Here is a 19,310-nt window from a genome sequence, read left to right on the forward strand (position 1 = left end):
ACTAGGAGTGTATTGGTTACAGCCCTAGTGCTCCACGTGTTTTTATCTCCTTTTAGCTAGAAGGCAAACGGCATCCGAAATCTGATTAGCCTCCATTATAAAGAGTGATATTTTCATCCCGCCGATTCTCGGCACTGCGTCAGAGCATTTAGTCGCTTTAATGCCGGGAAAAGCCTGCTCTTTTGACAGATAGTAGATATTCCTAACATCACTTGTTTGGACATTTCTGTCTTTTGTGACATGGAATAAAAGACGGGCAAGAAAATAAAAAGCAACTAAATAATGTCAAAAGATCAGAAATCAATGGGCCGGAGGAACGTGATCCGCACGGGTCCGTGTGCGTCCCCCCCTTTGCATTACGAGTGTCTTTCCACAGCCACTAAAGTTGCTTTTGTTCACTCCCTCGGAGATGTAACTCAAGCATGAGGAAGCCGTCTGACAATGTTTGGATATCGGCAAAAAATAGCCTTTTACTTAAAGGTTACTGGACAAGGTTTATTGAGTTACATGTTCATCAGTGATGGGAGGCAGAAGAGTTGAGCCATGAGAGAGCTTCATTAATGTGTAGGTTTGTATTTCACATTTTGATGTAACAGTGATGTGCAGTAGCAGGAAATGATCAATGAGACTCTGGATAAAATGGAAGTTGGGCTTTTTGGCAGATGTGTTTGTTTTGTATCCAATAGAACCAATAGAGGAAAAAGAAACAATACAATATTAATTTTAAAAAAATCTAAATGGTTGATAAAAAATGCTTTACCTTGGCAGATCGGATTTTTTATTTTAAATTAAATCTAATATTTATCTTTAGAGATTTATTGTACATTCCAAAATGTTTTTTCTGTAGTAATAACTAGCCAGAGTTTAGCAGTAAATATATACATTTTTGATATATTACAGAAACTATTATATTAGCACATGCAACAGTATTGCTCTAAGTATAACTAAATAAAATAATTCATTTTAAGCACTCCAATAAACTAAATAATAAAATGCTATTACTGCGTCATTCTGGCATAAGTCTATATATTATACACATTAAAAAAAAGCGAAATTTTCCCATGAAAGACTCTATTTCTTTAATCTGTTAACAGCTCCCCTTGTAGGATAAAAATAGACACTGCATTTATCTACTATTTTTGCTAAAACTATAGGTCACTGGCAGGATATCTTATCGCCTCTTTTTCTTCCTAAAGTAATGTTCGACTCCTTTTAAAATAATTTTTACGGGTTACACTAGAGGTTACAGTATAGGGTTTCAACTTCTGTGGGAGTTGTGATCTGTTCTAATGAGAAAAAGAAAATGCAGCGCCACAATGCTTTGTGTCACCCACTGAGGCTGAGAGATAGACACAGGATTAAAAAAAAGAAAGAGGGGGGAAAAAAACAATTTCTGGACATTTCTAGGAGATAAATTTAATTTCTTTGCTATTTGGAGGTCTTCTTTGAAAATGCAATTGTAATGAACACATTCAAAACTGGAGAATAGATTTACCCTCGGCTTCAAATAAGTCGGCGTTATCGGACTCTGTCATTCGCTCCTTCCCATTTTCGAGCTGCTAATTGATGTTTTTGATGTCGGCGAGAAAATTGAAGAAAATGTCATGTGTGAACCGGCGCGGAAGTTAATAAGATTGACTTCGTTGACTGAATTCACAATGAGCGAAGGAGAGGCGTGTAATGGGGACTGCTGCGAATTCGTCCGTCCATCTGCCAAGGGATGAAATCGACACCTTGCACGAAAAGGCCCGTAGAGGTCGATATGGAGGGATGGAGCATGTGGGATGCCCCCTCCACCTTTAAAAAAAAAAAAAAAAAAAAAAAAAAATCTCGATCTTATTTTCCCCCCGTCTTCTTCGCAGTTGGGTTTTGGTTTTGTTTTCCCACTGATTGGAGTGCATAAGCAGCTGTTTTTCCAGAGGGCTCCTGCCCCGGCTCGGGCCCAGCTTTTCAGTGGAGTCGTCTCCCAGGGCTGCCTCCTTCCCCGCTCCAAACAATACTCGTTTTTAATGCTGTTTTGAGTTTGAAAAGCCACAGAGCATTATAAAGGTTAGATTAAGATGTGGCTAAAAGATGCACCAATATCAGTTAGGGTCATTGCATATGCTTGGCCAATGTGTAACAGAGCCTGAACTTAAATCCCCTTAAATAAAAGGATAGAAGCACCACCGGGGTTGCCCAATCTTGAGCCATTTATCGAGCGCTGGCTGAAATCCAAGCATAGTTGCTTTACTTCTCTTTTCTTTTTTAGAGAATTTCATTTAATAATCTAATAGCCAAATTGTCGTATGAAATTTCCGATTAAAAAAAAAAAGAAGTAATTTATTAAAAAGTATTTGTCGAAGAACAACAACGTAAGGTGTAAATGGGTTTCGTGTTTTTAATTGGGGGACGGATTAGTTGAGTTTGGTTCAGTGCCTCTGATTATTTTTTCTCGGCCTAAAGGGGACCGAGCTAAACCCCTAATACGGCCAGTACCCCTAAGCGCTCTTCTTTTTGAAGACACCAAACAAAAAAAAAAAAAAGTGGCCTCTGCTAGCGTTCGGCCCTCCGAGGATCGTGGATAAGGGACATTATTCTCCGAATAGGCAATTAATTCCGCTGGCAACGATCGGTTAGAGCTTCTTCCCCCACCACCCCTCCAAATGCCCTCCTCTCCACCCTCCACTCGCCATTTGAAATGCTAACACAATGAAATATTTTTCTATTGGTCTGTGTCCCTCAGCTAAGCCACCGCCGCGGGCGAAGAATTTCATCGACTGATGAGACCACAGGCATGCCCGATAAAAAGGTTAACTGTACGTGACACACACTCCAAGTAGCCTGCGCTACCTTGAACTCTCAAGTTCTGTAACTTTTATTTGACTTTTTATTGTTAGCGAGGCCGGTCTTGTTTGGCCGCCGAGGCTAAAAATGAAGCAAGCCTTTAGTTTTTTTGCCAGTGCGTCGCTGAAAAATGAGGATAACGTGTCGCGTTTTTATAAAGCGTCTTCCTTGCGTTTGATTGTGCTTTTTTTACGATGGCATTTCGCTGACGAGTTTCCATTGTGTTGTCGATTACTTGACTGCTTTTTTTCATATACAGAAATGACTTCAAATCAAATGCAGTGCCTTTCAGATGATAATTGGGTATAGGTTTTAACCGTGTAATGTGTTGTTTCATAGCCTATGATTGATGCATTAATTTGTGGAGTGGTGAAAATATTTTCCGTGAAGAGAGTGAAATTGATGAAAATGACCAAACAAAGCCAGGGTTGTATTTAGACCGAACAATTATTATTTCTCCGAATTTGCCCAAACCTTTTCCTTTCATTTACATTTTCTCTTTACACAACACAGTGTACAGTTTGTATCCATTGTGTTGGATATTACAATAGCTTGGCTCTGCTGTATGAGAGTAAAGAACAATCCAAGATAGCACATTTCTTTCACCTTCAGGGATACGCAAGGTAGACTGCCAGAGAGTGGGAGGAGGATTCCAGGCTGTTTTCAAATTGTTAGTAAAAGATATATGGGCACAGAATAGGTATGGCTGCTGCAGTACCCCCAACCCCATCTTTCATGCACACAAACACACACACATGCGCACACACACACACACACACACAAATACACAGAGTGCTGTGCGAGGACTGAGGCAGGTGGCTCCCCATGGCTGCAGCTTCATGACAACATGCCATTAGAAATAGCAGGCCTGTTGATCAATCCTGCCGACATGACAGCTTCGCCGCGAGGCCTGGCTCTTTGAGTGCCGACGCCGCGGCAGCTCCCTCTCCCGTTTCTCCCCACTAATTGGTGAAGGTTTCTCTTATATATGCTCGTGGCACAGGGCTTTTTTTCTCCTCCACCTCCTCCTCCTTCTTTTCTTCTTTTTCTCCCTCTCCCTCTTTTTGCTTTTTTAGCTCCGGCTTCTCTTTCCCCCATCCACCCCCCATCTCTGCCACCCATTTTATCTCTCTCTCTCCCTCTCTCTCTCTATATATATATATTTATATATAAAATAGAATTTTTTTTTGTTTTTCATTTTAACATTGTCACATTGGAAGCGATAACTTTGGGTGAGATATTGCAAGTGGGTTGAGTAAAGGGATGTGTATGCCGCGGGCAGTGTTCGTTCTGTATTTTTTGTGGGACTATTGGAGCTGGGATTTGACATTGACTCTAGGCAATGTGCATCAGCACCAGATACACAATGGGGATCATCCAGAAAAAAATTAAATCTTTGTCAGGTGAAATGAAGGAGAAAGTAGGCCTTTGATAGTTCCATTTTTAATTGCACAGTTTATTTTGACAATTTCAGCAGTGTTGCTAAAAATACTATATCCATAATTAAGTGACACTGTGTCATTTACATTGAAACGTATGTGCTTTTCATAAACAGCTGTGCCGCACAATCCGTATTTGTGTTTATGTGATTTATCACGTAATCCCTTTCTTTCTCATCAAACAGAATTAAGTTGCAAAACGTCAAAACAATTGTCAGGAAATGGCTGTGTGTTGCTTGCTGACTTGTCACGGCACACGGGGCTGTGTACTAATTCCACCAGCGTTTCGCCGGCGCATCACTCTTAAACGCCACCCACTCTGAATCTCTCCCAACTAAATAAATGAGGGGGGAGATAAGCACACATTAAATGTTTAACTGTCTCGCATTTGTCATCTGTTTTACCCCTCTTAATTAAACAGACGCAGCTTAGCCCCGGCACTCCAAGTGGAGACACACACACACACACAGACACACACAAACACACACACACACTCACACAAACATACACTTACACACACACACCCTGCCTTTGAGCACTGGAGCCTGAGCGCAAACACTGTCCTGCCGATGATTAATTTAGCCGTTAATATTTATTTTACTCAGTCCTGCTAAGTTAGCAGCTTAGTGGAGGGAGAACCTGAGATTTAGTGTCTCACGTCTGCAGGCTGCAAAACGAAGAGGAAAAGATAGATTTTTTTTGTTTATATTTGTTTTGGTATTTCTTCTTCTTTTTTTTTTTTTTTTTTTTTAGATTGGTCCCATAAAGGTTTTAACTGGCAGAGCGCAGTACTGTTCTGTAGGCCGGCTGTGTCTGCTCCAGTATATTATAGTGATACGGTGCATGTTGAAAACATTAACTACTACCTCCACCCAGTGGCACAAACTGAAAAAAAGGCAGGTGTGATTGGCAGCACACAGTATTTAATGTAGTGGGAAGACTTGCCTTAAGCGAAGAGGGGGATGTATTCGCCACACAATAGTACTGCTATCTCCCTCTCTGCATTGTCTCTCTCATCGCCGACCTTATTACATGCCGTATTTGGCATGAAGAATCCCCTTCTTATCCACACTGAATTTTAATGCCAATACGCTTAGATGGCCGCTGTATTCCAGTAGTTGTTTTGACATCATATTGCATATTCTGTGTGTATGTTGGTTTATTATTTCTTGTTGAATCAGAAAGGAGATCTGTCTGCGACACTGTACACTACTGTTTTCTCAACTTGCTGACTGTAGTGAGATTGAATATTGTGGCACCAGTGCTGTGGCAGTTTTTGGGGCATCAGCAGACGTGCAAAGGAAGAGAGAGAGCTGGAGCCCGGGCCCGGGGTGAGTGGGAGAAGAGAGGAGAGCAGAATTGGGGGGTTCCTCTGAAGCCCCCTCTCCAGATCCGAGGAGCGGAGCGGGGATCAAAGTGGCTTGTTTTATGTGGCTGGTGCGAGACTTTGAAGTCCCAGAGTCACCTACAGCACTCACTTCATCAAGTTCACTAGTGTCTTAATAGCAGATCAATAAGTTTCAAAGTCGGAGAGTTAATTTGATACTAGCGCTGATGTGATCACGCTGGGCCACAGAGCTGCCTGCTCTGCTCCCTCTCGTCTCTCTCTTCCTTTCTCTCCTCACCTAGATTGGACCTGTTTTAGGCTCTCAACTTGAATTAAGCGGCGGTGGGATTCTGTGTTCGATGCCTGTTTCCATCGACGGCCTCATGTGAACACTTAATCACCATCTGTGTTTGTGTCACAACAATTAAAAGATAGTTTATTTAATCAGAATTTAATATCTAGTGTCTCCTCTGAGTCATTTACATTTACAATCTACATTTTTTATCCGTCATTTTAATCCTTGTATTACTGACAAATTATTCAGTAACAAGTAGTAATGATTTCTGAGCCGAAATTCAGATATTATATTTCATAGAAATTGCATTTCTTATAATGAGGAAAAAATTATTTATTCTATTGTACTATAATTATTCTGGATCAAATAATAATATTAGCAGTAATTATTGTAATATTTAAGCGACTGATTTTTAATTTTAATTTCTATAAAATCAGTTTTGTCTTTGATTCGGAATTTAAGTATATATTCCTGATTTCTACATGATCAAATACATTATTTTTCCAAGTTAAATTATAACAGTTAATTCTGTGTATTGTGTTGTATATTTAGATTAGATTTCTCAGTCAATTGATTTTTAAAAAATTATAAAGCAATAAATCTATTTTGTTTTGTTTTCTTTAGAACAGCGCACTGAAAAAAAAAAACATACCGCAATGCCGACGGCTTTTGGAGATTTAAGGAATAGCAAAAACGGAGCGCTTTCTTATGCGCGCTATTCATTTTAAAAAAAGACAGTACCATCTGCATTCGGTGCTGTGATACTAGTGAGCCACTGAGGCCGAATCGGCACCTGGAGAACAAAAGCCCAATTTAGTATGTTCATCTAAGGGTTGCTAATGGTATTAGGGATCCGGCAGGGTGGTCGGCAGGGGCTTGGCGCTCCAAGGTAAGCCCGCAGCTTGACCTCCGCACTCACACCAATTCACTGGGCTGCTGGTGTTACTGCCCCACATCTGCCATTTTTTTTGTGCAATCCCTGAATACTTTTTTTATTTTATTTTATTGTATTTCATAGTCGCATTCTTCAAAAGGGCGCAAACAAAATAAAAAATAAGTTTTAATGTGCATGAAATAACATTTTGTGTTCGATCAAAAGCAGTTACCGACAAGTTTGTCTGATAAATGTGGAAAAAGAATGATGCCTGACTTACATAATGTGAGCAAAAAAACACACTGAAATGTTTCCTCTTATTTTTTATTTTTTTTAAATCATGCAAAAGATACTGCGATGCTTTAGGGACAGAGGAGTGAAGCAGAAGGCATGTCATCTGCTTAATTTTTCAAGACAGGTGCAGGTAGGGCTGCTTCTGGTTCAGGCAAATATTTTAGATGTGAGAGAGGTTTTATATGAAGTATTTCCACAGATGATTTATTGCAGAGAAATAAGCATCACCAGATTATTTGGAGAACATTTAAAATTGTGCATTGTGATGTTTGACGGAGGTTTGAAGAATTGTGCAGAGAGCCGTGTTTAACAGTCGCGGTGTCGGCTGGTGGAGAAGGGAGGAAACTCCTGGATGTGGCTGAAACGCTGCAGCGGGTGGTGCTGATGGAGGCTGCCTGTGTGGTCCTCAGCGGTCGGCGCTCCGCTGGGCTCCGCCGAGAGCGCTGGAGGTTCAGGATTTTAATGAATGTTTCATGTTAAATTTAGCGCCAGCGCTGTTCACAGTGCAGCGCTTGTACATCTTATTTCTCTTATGTTCCAAGAAAGGTGAAGAAGCAAATCCACATCCTCTTGTAAAAAACAAAAAACAAAAATCAGTTTTTCATGTACAGAAAAAAAAGATGCTCTTTGAATTTAAAATTTCAGGCGTCATCAAAATTATTAGTTTATTATTTCATTCCTTAAAAAAATGGTTAAAATTAAGAGTCAAAATATATCTATATTCCTCTCCTTTTTTTTCTTGAGGTTCCTGCTGTTCATGCACCATGAAATCTTGCTTCATTAAAAGTGTATTAATCTTGTCTCGTCTCATGGGAGGTACCTTAAGATGATGTTGTGTCTTTTTCTTTAAATTGTTGGAGGAAAAAAAATATCTTCCAGATTTGGTCCCTGTCAGTCAGAAATAATTGTGTGCTTAATCTTGTCCCTGATGGATGACTTGGAGTTCAGCAATGGGCCAGCTCCAATGACAAATACAATATTAATATTCATTAACTGCTTTGACAATGCTAATTTTGATGCAGTAGTAAAGGGCCTTCCAAAGTTAGCGGCCAAAGCATCAGAGCTGAGCAAGGTGGCAAGATAATTTGTGCTGCTTTGCTGAGCTGAAGGCTTTTTAAGTCTTAAGCAGGGGAAAAAAAGGCTAGGTACCACAAACAAAATAAAAGAGAAAGGGAAAAAGTTCAGACGCATTGGAAACCAGGACTGTGGAAGTAATACGATCAAGAGACGGCTACAAAAATTTGACACCTCCAATGCTGCATCTTTGAGCAAATATTTTTTTTTTTTAACAAAAACTTACAACAAAAAAGGAGCATAACATGGTAAGTCAGCACATTCTCGATTTTTTGTTTAATCTTTTGATCTTTTCAATTATCGCCATTTGAAGATCAATAGTCATTTTTTTCTGCTGTGGTTAAAAGGCTCACAGCGGTGGTATAGTGGATGGTCGGATCACGGCTTTAAGAGTGGGCTTCCTCTCTTCAAGCCACCAGTTGGCCGGGTTGAATTTTCTATTGCCAGCTCTCACGAAAACCATACAGGGCTTGTTTCCATTTATTGGTATTTTGGTATTGTTTTAACTGCTGTTGTTGGCTTGTTGTCTGGCAGGTTTGACTTTGGAGTAGGGGTTCCTTTTCCCCCCTCAGTTGTCTTAAGAGAGTTCAGGCAGGAGAGTTGGAGGTGTAAAAGCTCCACTACAATGACAGGCTCTTTTGGTGATAAATGTCTGTTTTTTTGTCTTTTGTGTGGATGTTTTTTCCGAGCGTCCTACATCAAAAATTGGGGCTACCGACGGGCAGGACTGAGGGGCAACGTGGCTGCAACACCACACACCCTTTGCCCTGGAATCGGAATGCTTTCTCTAGCCTTTTTTTTCCTGACACTTTTTCGGCAAGGCGTTTGTGTTTTTGATTTTGTATTTAATTTAGTGTGACTAGCGATGAATGGAGTGTGGCTAGTTTTGGGGATTAATGACATGACGAGAGACACCCTGCTGCTTGAGTTTAGCCAAGTTAGGGCAACTCCTATAGACGGCACTCCACTACCTTTATGTCTGCCAAGCCGCTGAATGAAAGCTTCGCTCTTTCTCTCCCTCTTTTTGTTGTTCTTTCAACTTATCAAAGAAAGAGAGATGGACACAAAAGAGCTTATTAGGGGGGATATGAAGATGGGCGAGGGGGAAAGAGGGAGTCCCGGTCAGAGACGGAGAAGAGCAGCGCAGCCTGAGTGAGCGTTTGAATGCATGAGGGGGCTGAGAGTGAACATCCAGCTCTGGCCGCCCGCTCGCCGTCCTCTGCGCTCTGGGACCTGAAGGGCTGCCGTCCTAAGTCGCTCCAGCGTACCTAGGCTCTCGCCCGGTCCTCCAGCCGCTCTCTTATCGGCTTAACCCATCGGGCGTTTGCGAGGGGCTGCCGTAGATGAGGTGCTGCCCCCCAGTGGATTAGTGGCTGACATGGTGGTGGGAGTCTGCTTGGAGTCTGTGCACTACCACGAGTGCCAGCATGCTTGTTTTAACCAGGAACCGAGCAGCATCCCAAATACAGCTCTTTTAAATGGTAAGACTTTTCAACATTTTAATTACGCTTGTGCTTAATTTTCTGGTGCTTGTTTGTCTTTAAATATTATAGTTTAACTCCATTTACTTGTGGATATTTTTCTGGGCTCCGTTTGGCAATTTATAACACTTATGTTGCTAAGTGACAGATTGACAATTTGGATAATGAAAGGCACTGTTTGATTGCTTTGTCTTGACAGCCTGACAAGGGTGTATTATTCCAAGACATCAAACTAAATAATGACTTTTTTATTGTATGTTTAAAACATAATTACATCTAACTGGATTAATAAATTCCTTTATTTATTTCCAAGGGATTTTAAATATTATATGTTGAATTTAGATTTAATTGTAAGTCATTTAGAATGTTTGCCACCTCAGCTCTCCTTGTATTCAGTTTACATTAAGAAAGCAGGTTTTAATATTTTTAACCTCATGTGTAAAATCTTTAAGTGCTTGTATTTTTTTTTTTATGAAACATGACATTTTAAACATATTGGATTTTTTTAATGTGAATATTAACACAAGAAAACCTAGACTTTGAAGTTGTGATTTTACAGTACTTCTGTTTCATCCTACATTTTTAAAATTTCTCAGACAAAATCATGAATTTTTATAAGCCAAAGGCTGTTCCGTTTCCTCGATTTCTAAAAGTTTTTGTCTTTTTTTTTTTGTTTCTTTTTTCCTGTGCACACTTTTTTGGTCTCGTGCGAACATCTTTGACAGTGGAGTGGAATAGAGTATTTTTTTCTCCCCCCTCGGCTTTCTTGTGTTGTGGTGTTGATGCCATTGTTGCTGAATGATTGGGAGCTGTCCATCACTTGCTGGCAAACTGGCAGTTTACTTAAGAAAGTGCACGTGGGACAAAAGGAGATGGCAGGAGCGTGGCGGGCCGGCTGAATGGAGGGAGGGCAGGCAATTAGCCACCGCCTTGTCGGGGCTCTTTTACTTGTCAAGCTGAAGCCTCGCCGCTATTGTCCAGGCTGTGTAAAGGACATTCCCAGGGCTTTGTTTTGGCTTTAAGGGCCTCAGGACTGCCTGCTGCAGGCCAGGGGAAGAGCAGCGTCCTAACACTGACACACAAGCTAAAGGAGTGCAGCAAAAAATAGGAACAGCGCATTAACAGAAAAACCCTCTCTTACTCTTGTTGCCAACTGTTAAAATGCCTTTAACTCAGCTGTGAAACGTTAATCCCTGTTTTATTTTTCTGGCCTCACATTCACAGATTTTTATTTTTTATAAGATCCTCCTTTTCCTGTTTATTATTTTCTACACCAGTGAATTAAATCAGATTTAAATACATATATAAAACACGTGTTACTGTGTTGAGGAGCAAATAATTTATTCCATTAATATTTAATTTGTCATGGTCATTAGTCAGGTTTAGGTAGTTAGAGGTTATGAAAGATAATTTAAGGATGACAAGTCGAGTTAATTATAAGGTGAATAAATAAAAAAAATTACCCTTGAATTGTGAAAGTTAATTCTGTTGTCAGAATTTTTAGTTGTGATCAGTTTAATCCGTTCCTTTTTAATGAAAAAAGAAACATCCTTTTTTTTTTTAAAATGCAATTAAATATCTTTATATTAATTTATGAAAATATGTTTTAAAAATAGTTTCTTTTAATGTCAAAAAATATTTCTTTACTATTAAATGTGAAATGTTGAAATACATGTTCCCAGACAGACAAGAGGTATGAATTCTCAAATTTATTTTTCATTGAGGGTATATTAAAATTAAAAATGTAGTAAATTTAAAGTATAAATGGGTAGTTTTACAGAATAACAATGGAGAAGTCACGTTTGAGGGAATTCACCTTTAATGCACCGTGTCTAATGGCCAATAGATCTGTCGAATTTCTTTGTGCTTTTCTTTTAAACAAACAAAAAAAAAAGTCTTGACCACGTGAATCTCATCGTTTGACTTCAGCTTTCTGAAAGGAATAGGTTTGAAGGTGAAATAGTTGCGGAGAAAAGAGAATGGGGAGAAGAGGGTGGTGAGGAAGAGCTCGAGGCCTTGTTCACATGAACCTTGAATGGAGGGAGAGTTGAGGGGGGAGTTAAGAGAAGAATTGTTCTCCACTCTAAGGTATTGTTTAGAAAAAGGGTGAAGGGGAAAAAAAAAATGAAAAGGATCGCTACGAAGGGTGCCACATCGGTGTCAGAGTGAAGACTTTCTCTCCCTCTCCTGCGTTTCCCCCCCGGTAAGCGGGTATGAAGAGGGGACTGTCAGCATCACACAGATAAAGTGACTGTTGGCCACACTTTGCTGAGCCTGCCCTCCCTTTGTGGATGTTGTTGTGTCTTGTTCCTTTTTTCCCTTTCTATCTCTCTCCCTCTCCTGCTCTCTCCTCTTTGTCTCCTTTTCTCGCCTTGCTCGCTTTACCTTGTAGCCAAAGCTTTTCAAGCTGCCAGTTCGTCTCTGGGCATCCTGGAGGCACAGCAGAGCCCACACACATACACACATACTCTTAAGAAACACATACACAGACCCAACGTACAGCAGGGATTTGGGTAATAACTGATTTTTTTGTGTGTGTGTTTGTGAGTATATATTTTTTTTTCTGGAGTATTGCTAGTGGGAAGACTGCAGCAGTGCTGAAAAGCTGCACACAATAATTTTTCCTTCTCTCTGTCCACATTCTGGCTCCTACTTCTTGTATTTCTTGTCACCGGCTTCAAAACTTTCACTGAGAAAGAAGAGGAGACTGCCGGCCGCTAAGAACAAGGGCTTCTGTGGTTGGAGTGAAGGATTTGAGGGATTTTAATATTTTTTTTAAGGATGGATGTGGGTGGGTGGAGAGGATTGTGGTGACTGTGTGTGTGTACGTGTGTATGTGTTTGTTTATGGGGGGAAACTAGGCCTCAGACCCTGAGCCTGATTTGACACCACAAGAGATACATGCACTTTCATGACAAAACCTAAGGAAACAATGGTCAGCCGGCCGCAAGGGCAAAGAGAAGGGGGACGGTAAACACATGCACACACACACGCCCGGCAACACACTCGCATACAGTGGAGGAAGGAGCCAGCAAAGCAGGAACAGACAAAGAAGGAGGAGAAGTGGAGGAAAGGAGCGGCCAAGAGAAGCGAGAGGGCTTCTCCCCGGCGTAGAGAGGGAAGGAGGAGCTGGGGGGGCCAGGTGGAAGGAGGAGGAGGAGACCGGGGTGGGGGTGGGACAGAGGGGGTCATGTACCCACGGGATGGAGCTCCAGCCGGGCCGGAGGAGACGGGAGCCAAGGCAGGAGGAGTCCTGGGCCCCGGGCTCTCTCTCCTCCAGCAGGTGGGCTGCTGGCACCTTAATCTGAGCAGCTGGGTGAGTAACGCAGCACTGCTCCCCTGCTTCTTCACTGTCTCTGCTTTTTCTTACCACTGAAGGCTTTTAGCATTATTCTGACAGGTTGTTGTTGAGGTGCAGGTCGGGAGTAGGGTGGTGAGAAAAAGGGGGGGAAAGGAGAGGTTTGGTCATCTGAGTTTCTGAGCTTAAAATGACTGCTTTGCCACATGAAGTTTTGTGTGTTTACATTTCTGCTCATGCTAAAATATGTGTGTGCTAACTGCGTAAACCACGAGTATGACAACAATAATACCTTACTGCAATTTTAGTACACTTTAGAATAATTAAAATCATCATGTTGTCCTAAATCAAGGCCACTCTATCAGACACGATTCTCTTGAGAGTAATATTATTTAAAGTATTATTTGATCAAACTCATGTAAAACCATGACATGTAAAATAAGATTTCAATAACCTCACATATTAACATATTCCTTTGTTAATGTTGCCATCCAATTCAGATTCTTAATTGCCTGGCTTTCAACTGAAATTCTGAGAGGCTGATTGCATTTCAAAAGGCAGAATTCAGTCTGGCTCTTAACACTGTGATACAATATCACCTCTTAGCGAAGCCCCTTTAACTCAGGTATGAGAGCTCAAGAGGCTGTTTACATTGAAAAGAAGAAAAAAAAAAAGCTTTAACACACGTGCGTCTAAGAGCCGATTTGTCTTCACAGAATACAACAGTTCTACCAAATAGCACTTCATATTTAAGCTATTTGTGCACAGTTTTATTTATCTGTGACATATCAGAACATGTCCTTTCTGCGATTCTATTTGATGTGCCGACTATCAAAGATGGGAAGCAAAAATAAATGGTGACGAACGACTTGAGTGCTAGCGAAGAGAGCAGGAGGAAGGGGAGCAAAGGCTCTGGCCCACATAATATTTTTGTTCAGCGCTCTGATCAAGCAGTCGGCATGTCACTGCAGCAAAGTGAATAGATTAACTTTTAAATATACTGTGGTCTCGGGAGCCCCTTGCCCTCAGAGACGCATCTTCACTGCAACAGAAAACTGATCAACACCTCCATATCTGCTTTTTAACCCCCCCCCCCTTGCCTTACAATTCCCAGGTTCTTAATATTGTGGAGGGATTTTTTTTCTCCTTCTGATTAACCAAGAAATATAATTTCTGAAACATAGCAGGGCGTTTTAATCAGTGTGGTATGCTGGAGGATCATGGCTCTGATAAGCCTTTAATTTGTCAGAGCATTTCATATTCCATTGCCGTTAATCTCCAAGTATTCCCTTAGATTGTCTGCTTGAATCTGAGGATTGATTTGACTGAATGCTATGAGGGTGTGTGTGTGTGTGTGTGTGTGTGTGTGTGTGTGTGTGTGTGTGTGTGTGCTGGCTGGTATGATATGGGGTTTTGCTTGAAGATCTTTAGCCTGGAGGGGGCACTCTATACCTCCCAAAGGAGAAAAAACCTCAACTGTATTTGTAAACAGTTTTCAGTAGGGTGACACTGGATGATAGCAGATGATTCTTTATACAGTGGAGGCACAGTTTGTACTTTTGCTGTAATCACATGTTCAGAAATCCTCCTCTGACACTCTTTCCCTCATTGCTTCCCAGTATTGCGGCTGTTCTGTTCTGTGTGTGTGTGTGTGTGTGTTGTCGCTCCATGTGCCTTGGATGCGGGCCACTTGCACGTTCTGGGAGAGGCTCAGGGCGCTCTGGCAGCTTTTTCTGCTTGCTTTGGAATTTGGAGGCCTGAGAGGACCCCCATCCATCACTGCACTGTCATCCCCACATCTCTCTCCGCTCTCCTCCTGGCCTCCCTTCCTGCCCCGGCCTCACTGCAGCTCATTAGCGCCCCGCAAGCTGTTGTGACAACTCATCATATCATGACATAAAGCAGAGAGACAGAGACTCTCACCCCACCCCCACCCCCCCCTCACCCAGCTCGGCTCAGCTAGCCACCCCCCTGGGCCCGCAAGGTCACCACCTTCACATTTAGGGCTCAAATTGGCCCTGCGAGGTGCCACCAGGCGGAAATGCAAGGCCAACAGCTTTTTCCTGTCCGGCCTCCACCTCTCTGTCTCCCCCTCCCCTTTTGTCTCACTCTGTCCTGCTGTCACTCTCTCACCCCCTCTGCTTTCTCCTCTCTCTCCCCAGAGGTCTGACTTACTCATTTGTCCACTTCCAAAAGACTCTTTACACACAGCGGAAAAGGAGCATTAGTCACCAGCGAGTAGAGCAAATATTTTACATCCAACTCTGCAGCTATTGATATTAGTTTTGAATAACTACTATGCATTAATGTACAGGTACAGTAGAGCCCCACAACAACCCAGAGAAAAGAAAGACATTCAGGCATATACATTTATTTTTTGCATATAAGCCTATAGAGATGGAAATAAAAGCCAAGGTGATATCAATAAAATAACCAGTGGCTGCAAATGGTGCTTGTGTTTCTTATACTGTGCTTTAGAATGGTGCCTTCCACTTCACAACAGTGGCCTTCCTCAGCAGCAGGCGCCGTATGTGTCCTGGATGTGGAAGGAGTCAGCGTGTTCATTGATGCTTGTACAACATCATGCTCTTAAGTTTTTCTTCAGGTCTTTTGAATGCAAAATCTCTTTCTGCAGCTTGAAAATGTGGACATTACGACTACAGAGCAGTAGCTCTTGTTTGTCTTCTGCTGTATTTACTTGTTGTAATGACGGAGGTGGTGTGAAAGATGCAAGTCAGCGGGGGTGTAGGGGCAGGAAATGTGCTTTCTTTTCCCCTGGCTTTTGTGGAGCAGGGAGAGTAAAGCCTCCCACGTTGCCTGCTTTTGTTTCTCTGCGCTCTGTGCGGCTGAAGCACCCAGCAGCCTGCCAGACGAGTTCCTGGGCCTTATTGTCCCACTGTGGCCAAAGGGCAGGTGCTGGGCCTCCTTTCCGAAGGGACCACCGGGTGCTGATTTGACGTCAGTAGCAGACAAAGTGTACTGCGTGTGCAATGATCACATGGCATGTGGAGTGTGCGAGTGTGTGTGACACCTGATTTGTGCACCTACATCAGCTGTGTGACCAAATTAGAGGTGGAAGTGTGGGTTTGACAGAGAGGAACCCAAGGGATACACCTGTGTGTGTGTTTAGTCAGGGAATGAATAGAAAGTAGCGTTGTCAGAGATTTGTTTATATGTTTTTTGAGTTTCAACAACTTGATTTTTGGCAAAGACTTTGGACAGCCAGTGATTATCAATTATCTTCAGCTATTTGATGTAACTTAATTTTCTCAGATTTTATTGCCTTACTTATAGTATTGCAGTATAATTTATGTGATATTGTTGTACATGGTCCTAATAGAAACATATGCCTTTTATGAAACACTTTAAAATGCCTGAAACATCCTCACTATCCTAACTTTGGTCATTATGTTTTCTATCTCTGTACTCTGGCAGCAGCAGTCAGTCCAGCCTGTTGCTATTTGCCTCACCCTGGACTTGTAACAAAAAAAAAAAAAAAATCACACTCTCAGACCAGAAGTGACTATGATGTAAATCGGTTGGCTTCTAGCTCTCTCCGTCTCTCTCCCTCAGTCCTTTACACACCCACTCTAACACCCTCTGTCTAAATGTGGACTCAGTGGATGGGCATTTTGAACTGTCTTCTCAATGGCCGAGGCCCCTGGACAAAAGAACTCATTTAAATGGCCACTAAAGCTTTTCACCACTGAGAGATGAAGAATTGACAACATTCTTTCACATCATTACCCGAGGGAGGAGCGGGGAGTCGTGAAGGAGGAGGTTAGGAGGTGAGAGATAGAGGGGGGACAAGAGAGAAAGCGAGGAGAGGGGGGGTGCAGAGGCCATCTCTAACATTCAGCTGCACACTCATCAGCTGCTTTTGGCAGCTGTCATAACCCCCATCCACATTGTTTTTTCCACCAGTTCTTCTTTTTCATCCCTCTATTTCTGAACGCGTAGATCAGATCAGGAGGCAATGAGGAGCGCCTTGGTTTGTGTTTCTTTTTAACGAATCCCATTCCACCTACCTACACTACCACCACCACCACCCCCCCGACACACAAACACATATACACACCCCCAGCCCCTCTCCTCTCCTCTCTCCTCCCCAGCCTTTTCAGCTCAGGGCTGTGAATGAGTCCCAGGAGTCTCTGTGCCTCCCTGGAGTTCTGCTGGGGTTCATTAATCTTTCATTGGGACCATGGCAATAGGGAATGCCCCCCCACGCCTCCTACTCCCCCATCTCCACTCGCTACGGTAGAATAGAAGTCTAGATGGCTTGGTTTAGTCCGGGCCATGCAGATAGACAGCTTTAGTGGAAATTTAGTTCTGAATGGACTGTTGATGTATTAGGGGCCTGATATTAAGAGTAAATCATTATGTTGCAGTTTTAAGCTCTGCCCACATTTGTCTTGCCCTGAGCTTGCCGCTTTGCATTTGTATTGTCAATGAGCATCATTCAGCTGAGCTTCTTATGCCCCCCTCCCCTGCCAACATCTAGTCCTATTAATGTTTTTCAAAGTCTGGTAGAAATGTGCCACAGTGGAGCTTTTTTTTTTTCTTCCTCCCTTGCATGGGTTAAAGTCGCTAATGAGGGTGTGTGGCCTGTGAGAGTGCACACACAAGCAGCTTGGTGTCTCACTCCTCTCCCCCTGAACATATCATCCATGTTATGATAAGCCTGATTAGTGCTGCTTCTTTGACTGCTGAGGGCAGGATAAGGATGTGTGGGTAAAGAGGCGAGAGCAGCCTCTGCCACCAGCCTAATCTACAGCAGAGCTCTAATCTGGTTATCTTGTGGTTGGGGGGACTGTGTGTATTAGTGTCTGTCCCAGCCTGGTCTGATGAGAGGGGCTGAGCTCCGGTTAGCGCAGGGGCCCACGGCAGCACACCCCTAAAGCTCCACTGTAATCTTTGGTAATTGAAAAAAGGGGGCCTGCGCCACTTAGGAGCACAAAGAGAAGATTACATAGCTAAAACTAATTTGGCAAAAATGCAGAAATGGATTTTCAGCCCCACCTCCTCTCTCCTAACCCCTTTATTACAATACACCCCTACCCTCCGTGAACCGGGCCCTGGGGGAATGAATGAGGGGAAGGGGAGACCAGGAGGAGGCATCGAGAGCAAGGGAGGAGGAGGAAAGCGAAGCAGAGTCTGCACTGACTTGAGCTGCTAATGACTGTGGATTTACACGCGCTGCCTTGATTTTGTGGTTTACAGATGATCGATTACTTCACTGCAACCCATGGTTAAAAGTGCCTCATCACACATCAGACCCAAATGTGAACTGGCAACCCCCCAAGCCTCTTAGATTGTGTTACTGAATTCCAGGGTGACACCACAGAAGTGTTTTTAATTACAAACCACACTATTTTCACTGTGGTTTGGTGGTTTGGCGCCTTGAGAGTACCCAGAATTTGATAGCTCTTCTTTTGAGAGCTTTACAGACCAAGTGGTAATTCTGTGGCAGGCGCCTGCAATCTTAAACCCCTAACCCAAATATTAACACCCCGCCTTTTTGTTTCTTCTTTCCCTTTCTCCTTTCCTTTTCTCTCAGTCTAATAAGGTTCCTGTGGTACAGCACCCTCACCACGTGCACCCTCTCACGCCTCTGATCACCTACAGCAATGAGCACTTCACACCAGGGAACCCCCCACCTCACCTACAGACAGACGTGGACCCCAAAACAGGTAAGACAAATGTGTGTTTATTGGAAAAGACATTTATGTTGGCAATAATCAACCTGCTTCCTGGACACAAACACCATTAGAAGAAGGAAAGTTTTAACTTAGTTTAGATGACTTAACTTTAGTTGTTAGCAACTCTCATTTCATTTCATTTTAGTTTGATCATCACCAAATAGATGGTATGGAGCACAAACATATCAACAGAAAAAATAATACATTCAATAATAACAAAATTCATTGAAAAACAGGTAAAAACCCTTTTCAAAAAGGCACCTGATGGGTGTGTAACTGTTTGAATATGCTCTACTGCTATGGTACATGTATGAATTAGCTTATGTTTGTCTTGTCGACGTCTGTCAGTCTGCAGGCACCTTCTTGTAAAAATAGGTAGATTAGAACAGTCAAATAGCATACTTAAAACAGGTACAAATGCAGGATCATGTTATTATTATTAATGTTCTTAAAGCCAATTTGTTATACAAGGCTTCACAAAGCAATCATTGTTTTTTTTTATACTAAAAAGTTAGTCTAATTATCATTATTGTTATCATTATTTCTGCTCCTTCCATCGAAAGTGGCCTCACATTCAGGAACAACATAAAACATGGAATTTAGCAAAGAACAGTGACTTCTCATGACCACAGCACTTTATGCCAAGACTTTAACAAGACAGCCAGTGTATCTGCAGGTCTTCACATCTAAATACCACAGAGCA

At 42.2% G+C, this 19,310-nt stretch overlaps 1 protein-coding gene across 23 annotated transcripts in view; it reads left to right on the forward strand.

The window, feature by feature from the left end:
- The window catches only part of tcf7l2 (transcription factor 7 like 2), an 87,892-nt gene that overhangs the window by 52,462 nt on the left and 16,120 nt on the right, over positions 1-19,310 (forward strand). For all 23 annotated transcript variants that reach the window (XM_030121738.1, XM_030121749.1, XM_030121739.1 and 20 more), the window contains one exon: positions 18,466-18,598. In XM_030121738.1, coding sequence (XP_029977598.1) covers positions 18,466-18,598 — 133 coding nt within the window. The remainder of the gene's footprint in view (positions 1-18,465; positions 18,599-19,310) is intronic.

The sequence above is a fragment of the Sphaeramia orbicularis genome, chromosome 19, assembly GCF_902148855.1.
Source record: "Sphaeramia orbicularis chromosome 19, fSphaOr1.1, whole genome shotgun sequence".
NCBI classification, from domain to species: domain Eukaryota; kingdom Metazoa; phylum Chordata; class Actinopteri; order Kurtiformes; family Apogonidae; genus Sphaeramia; species Sphaeramia orbicularis.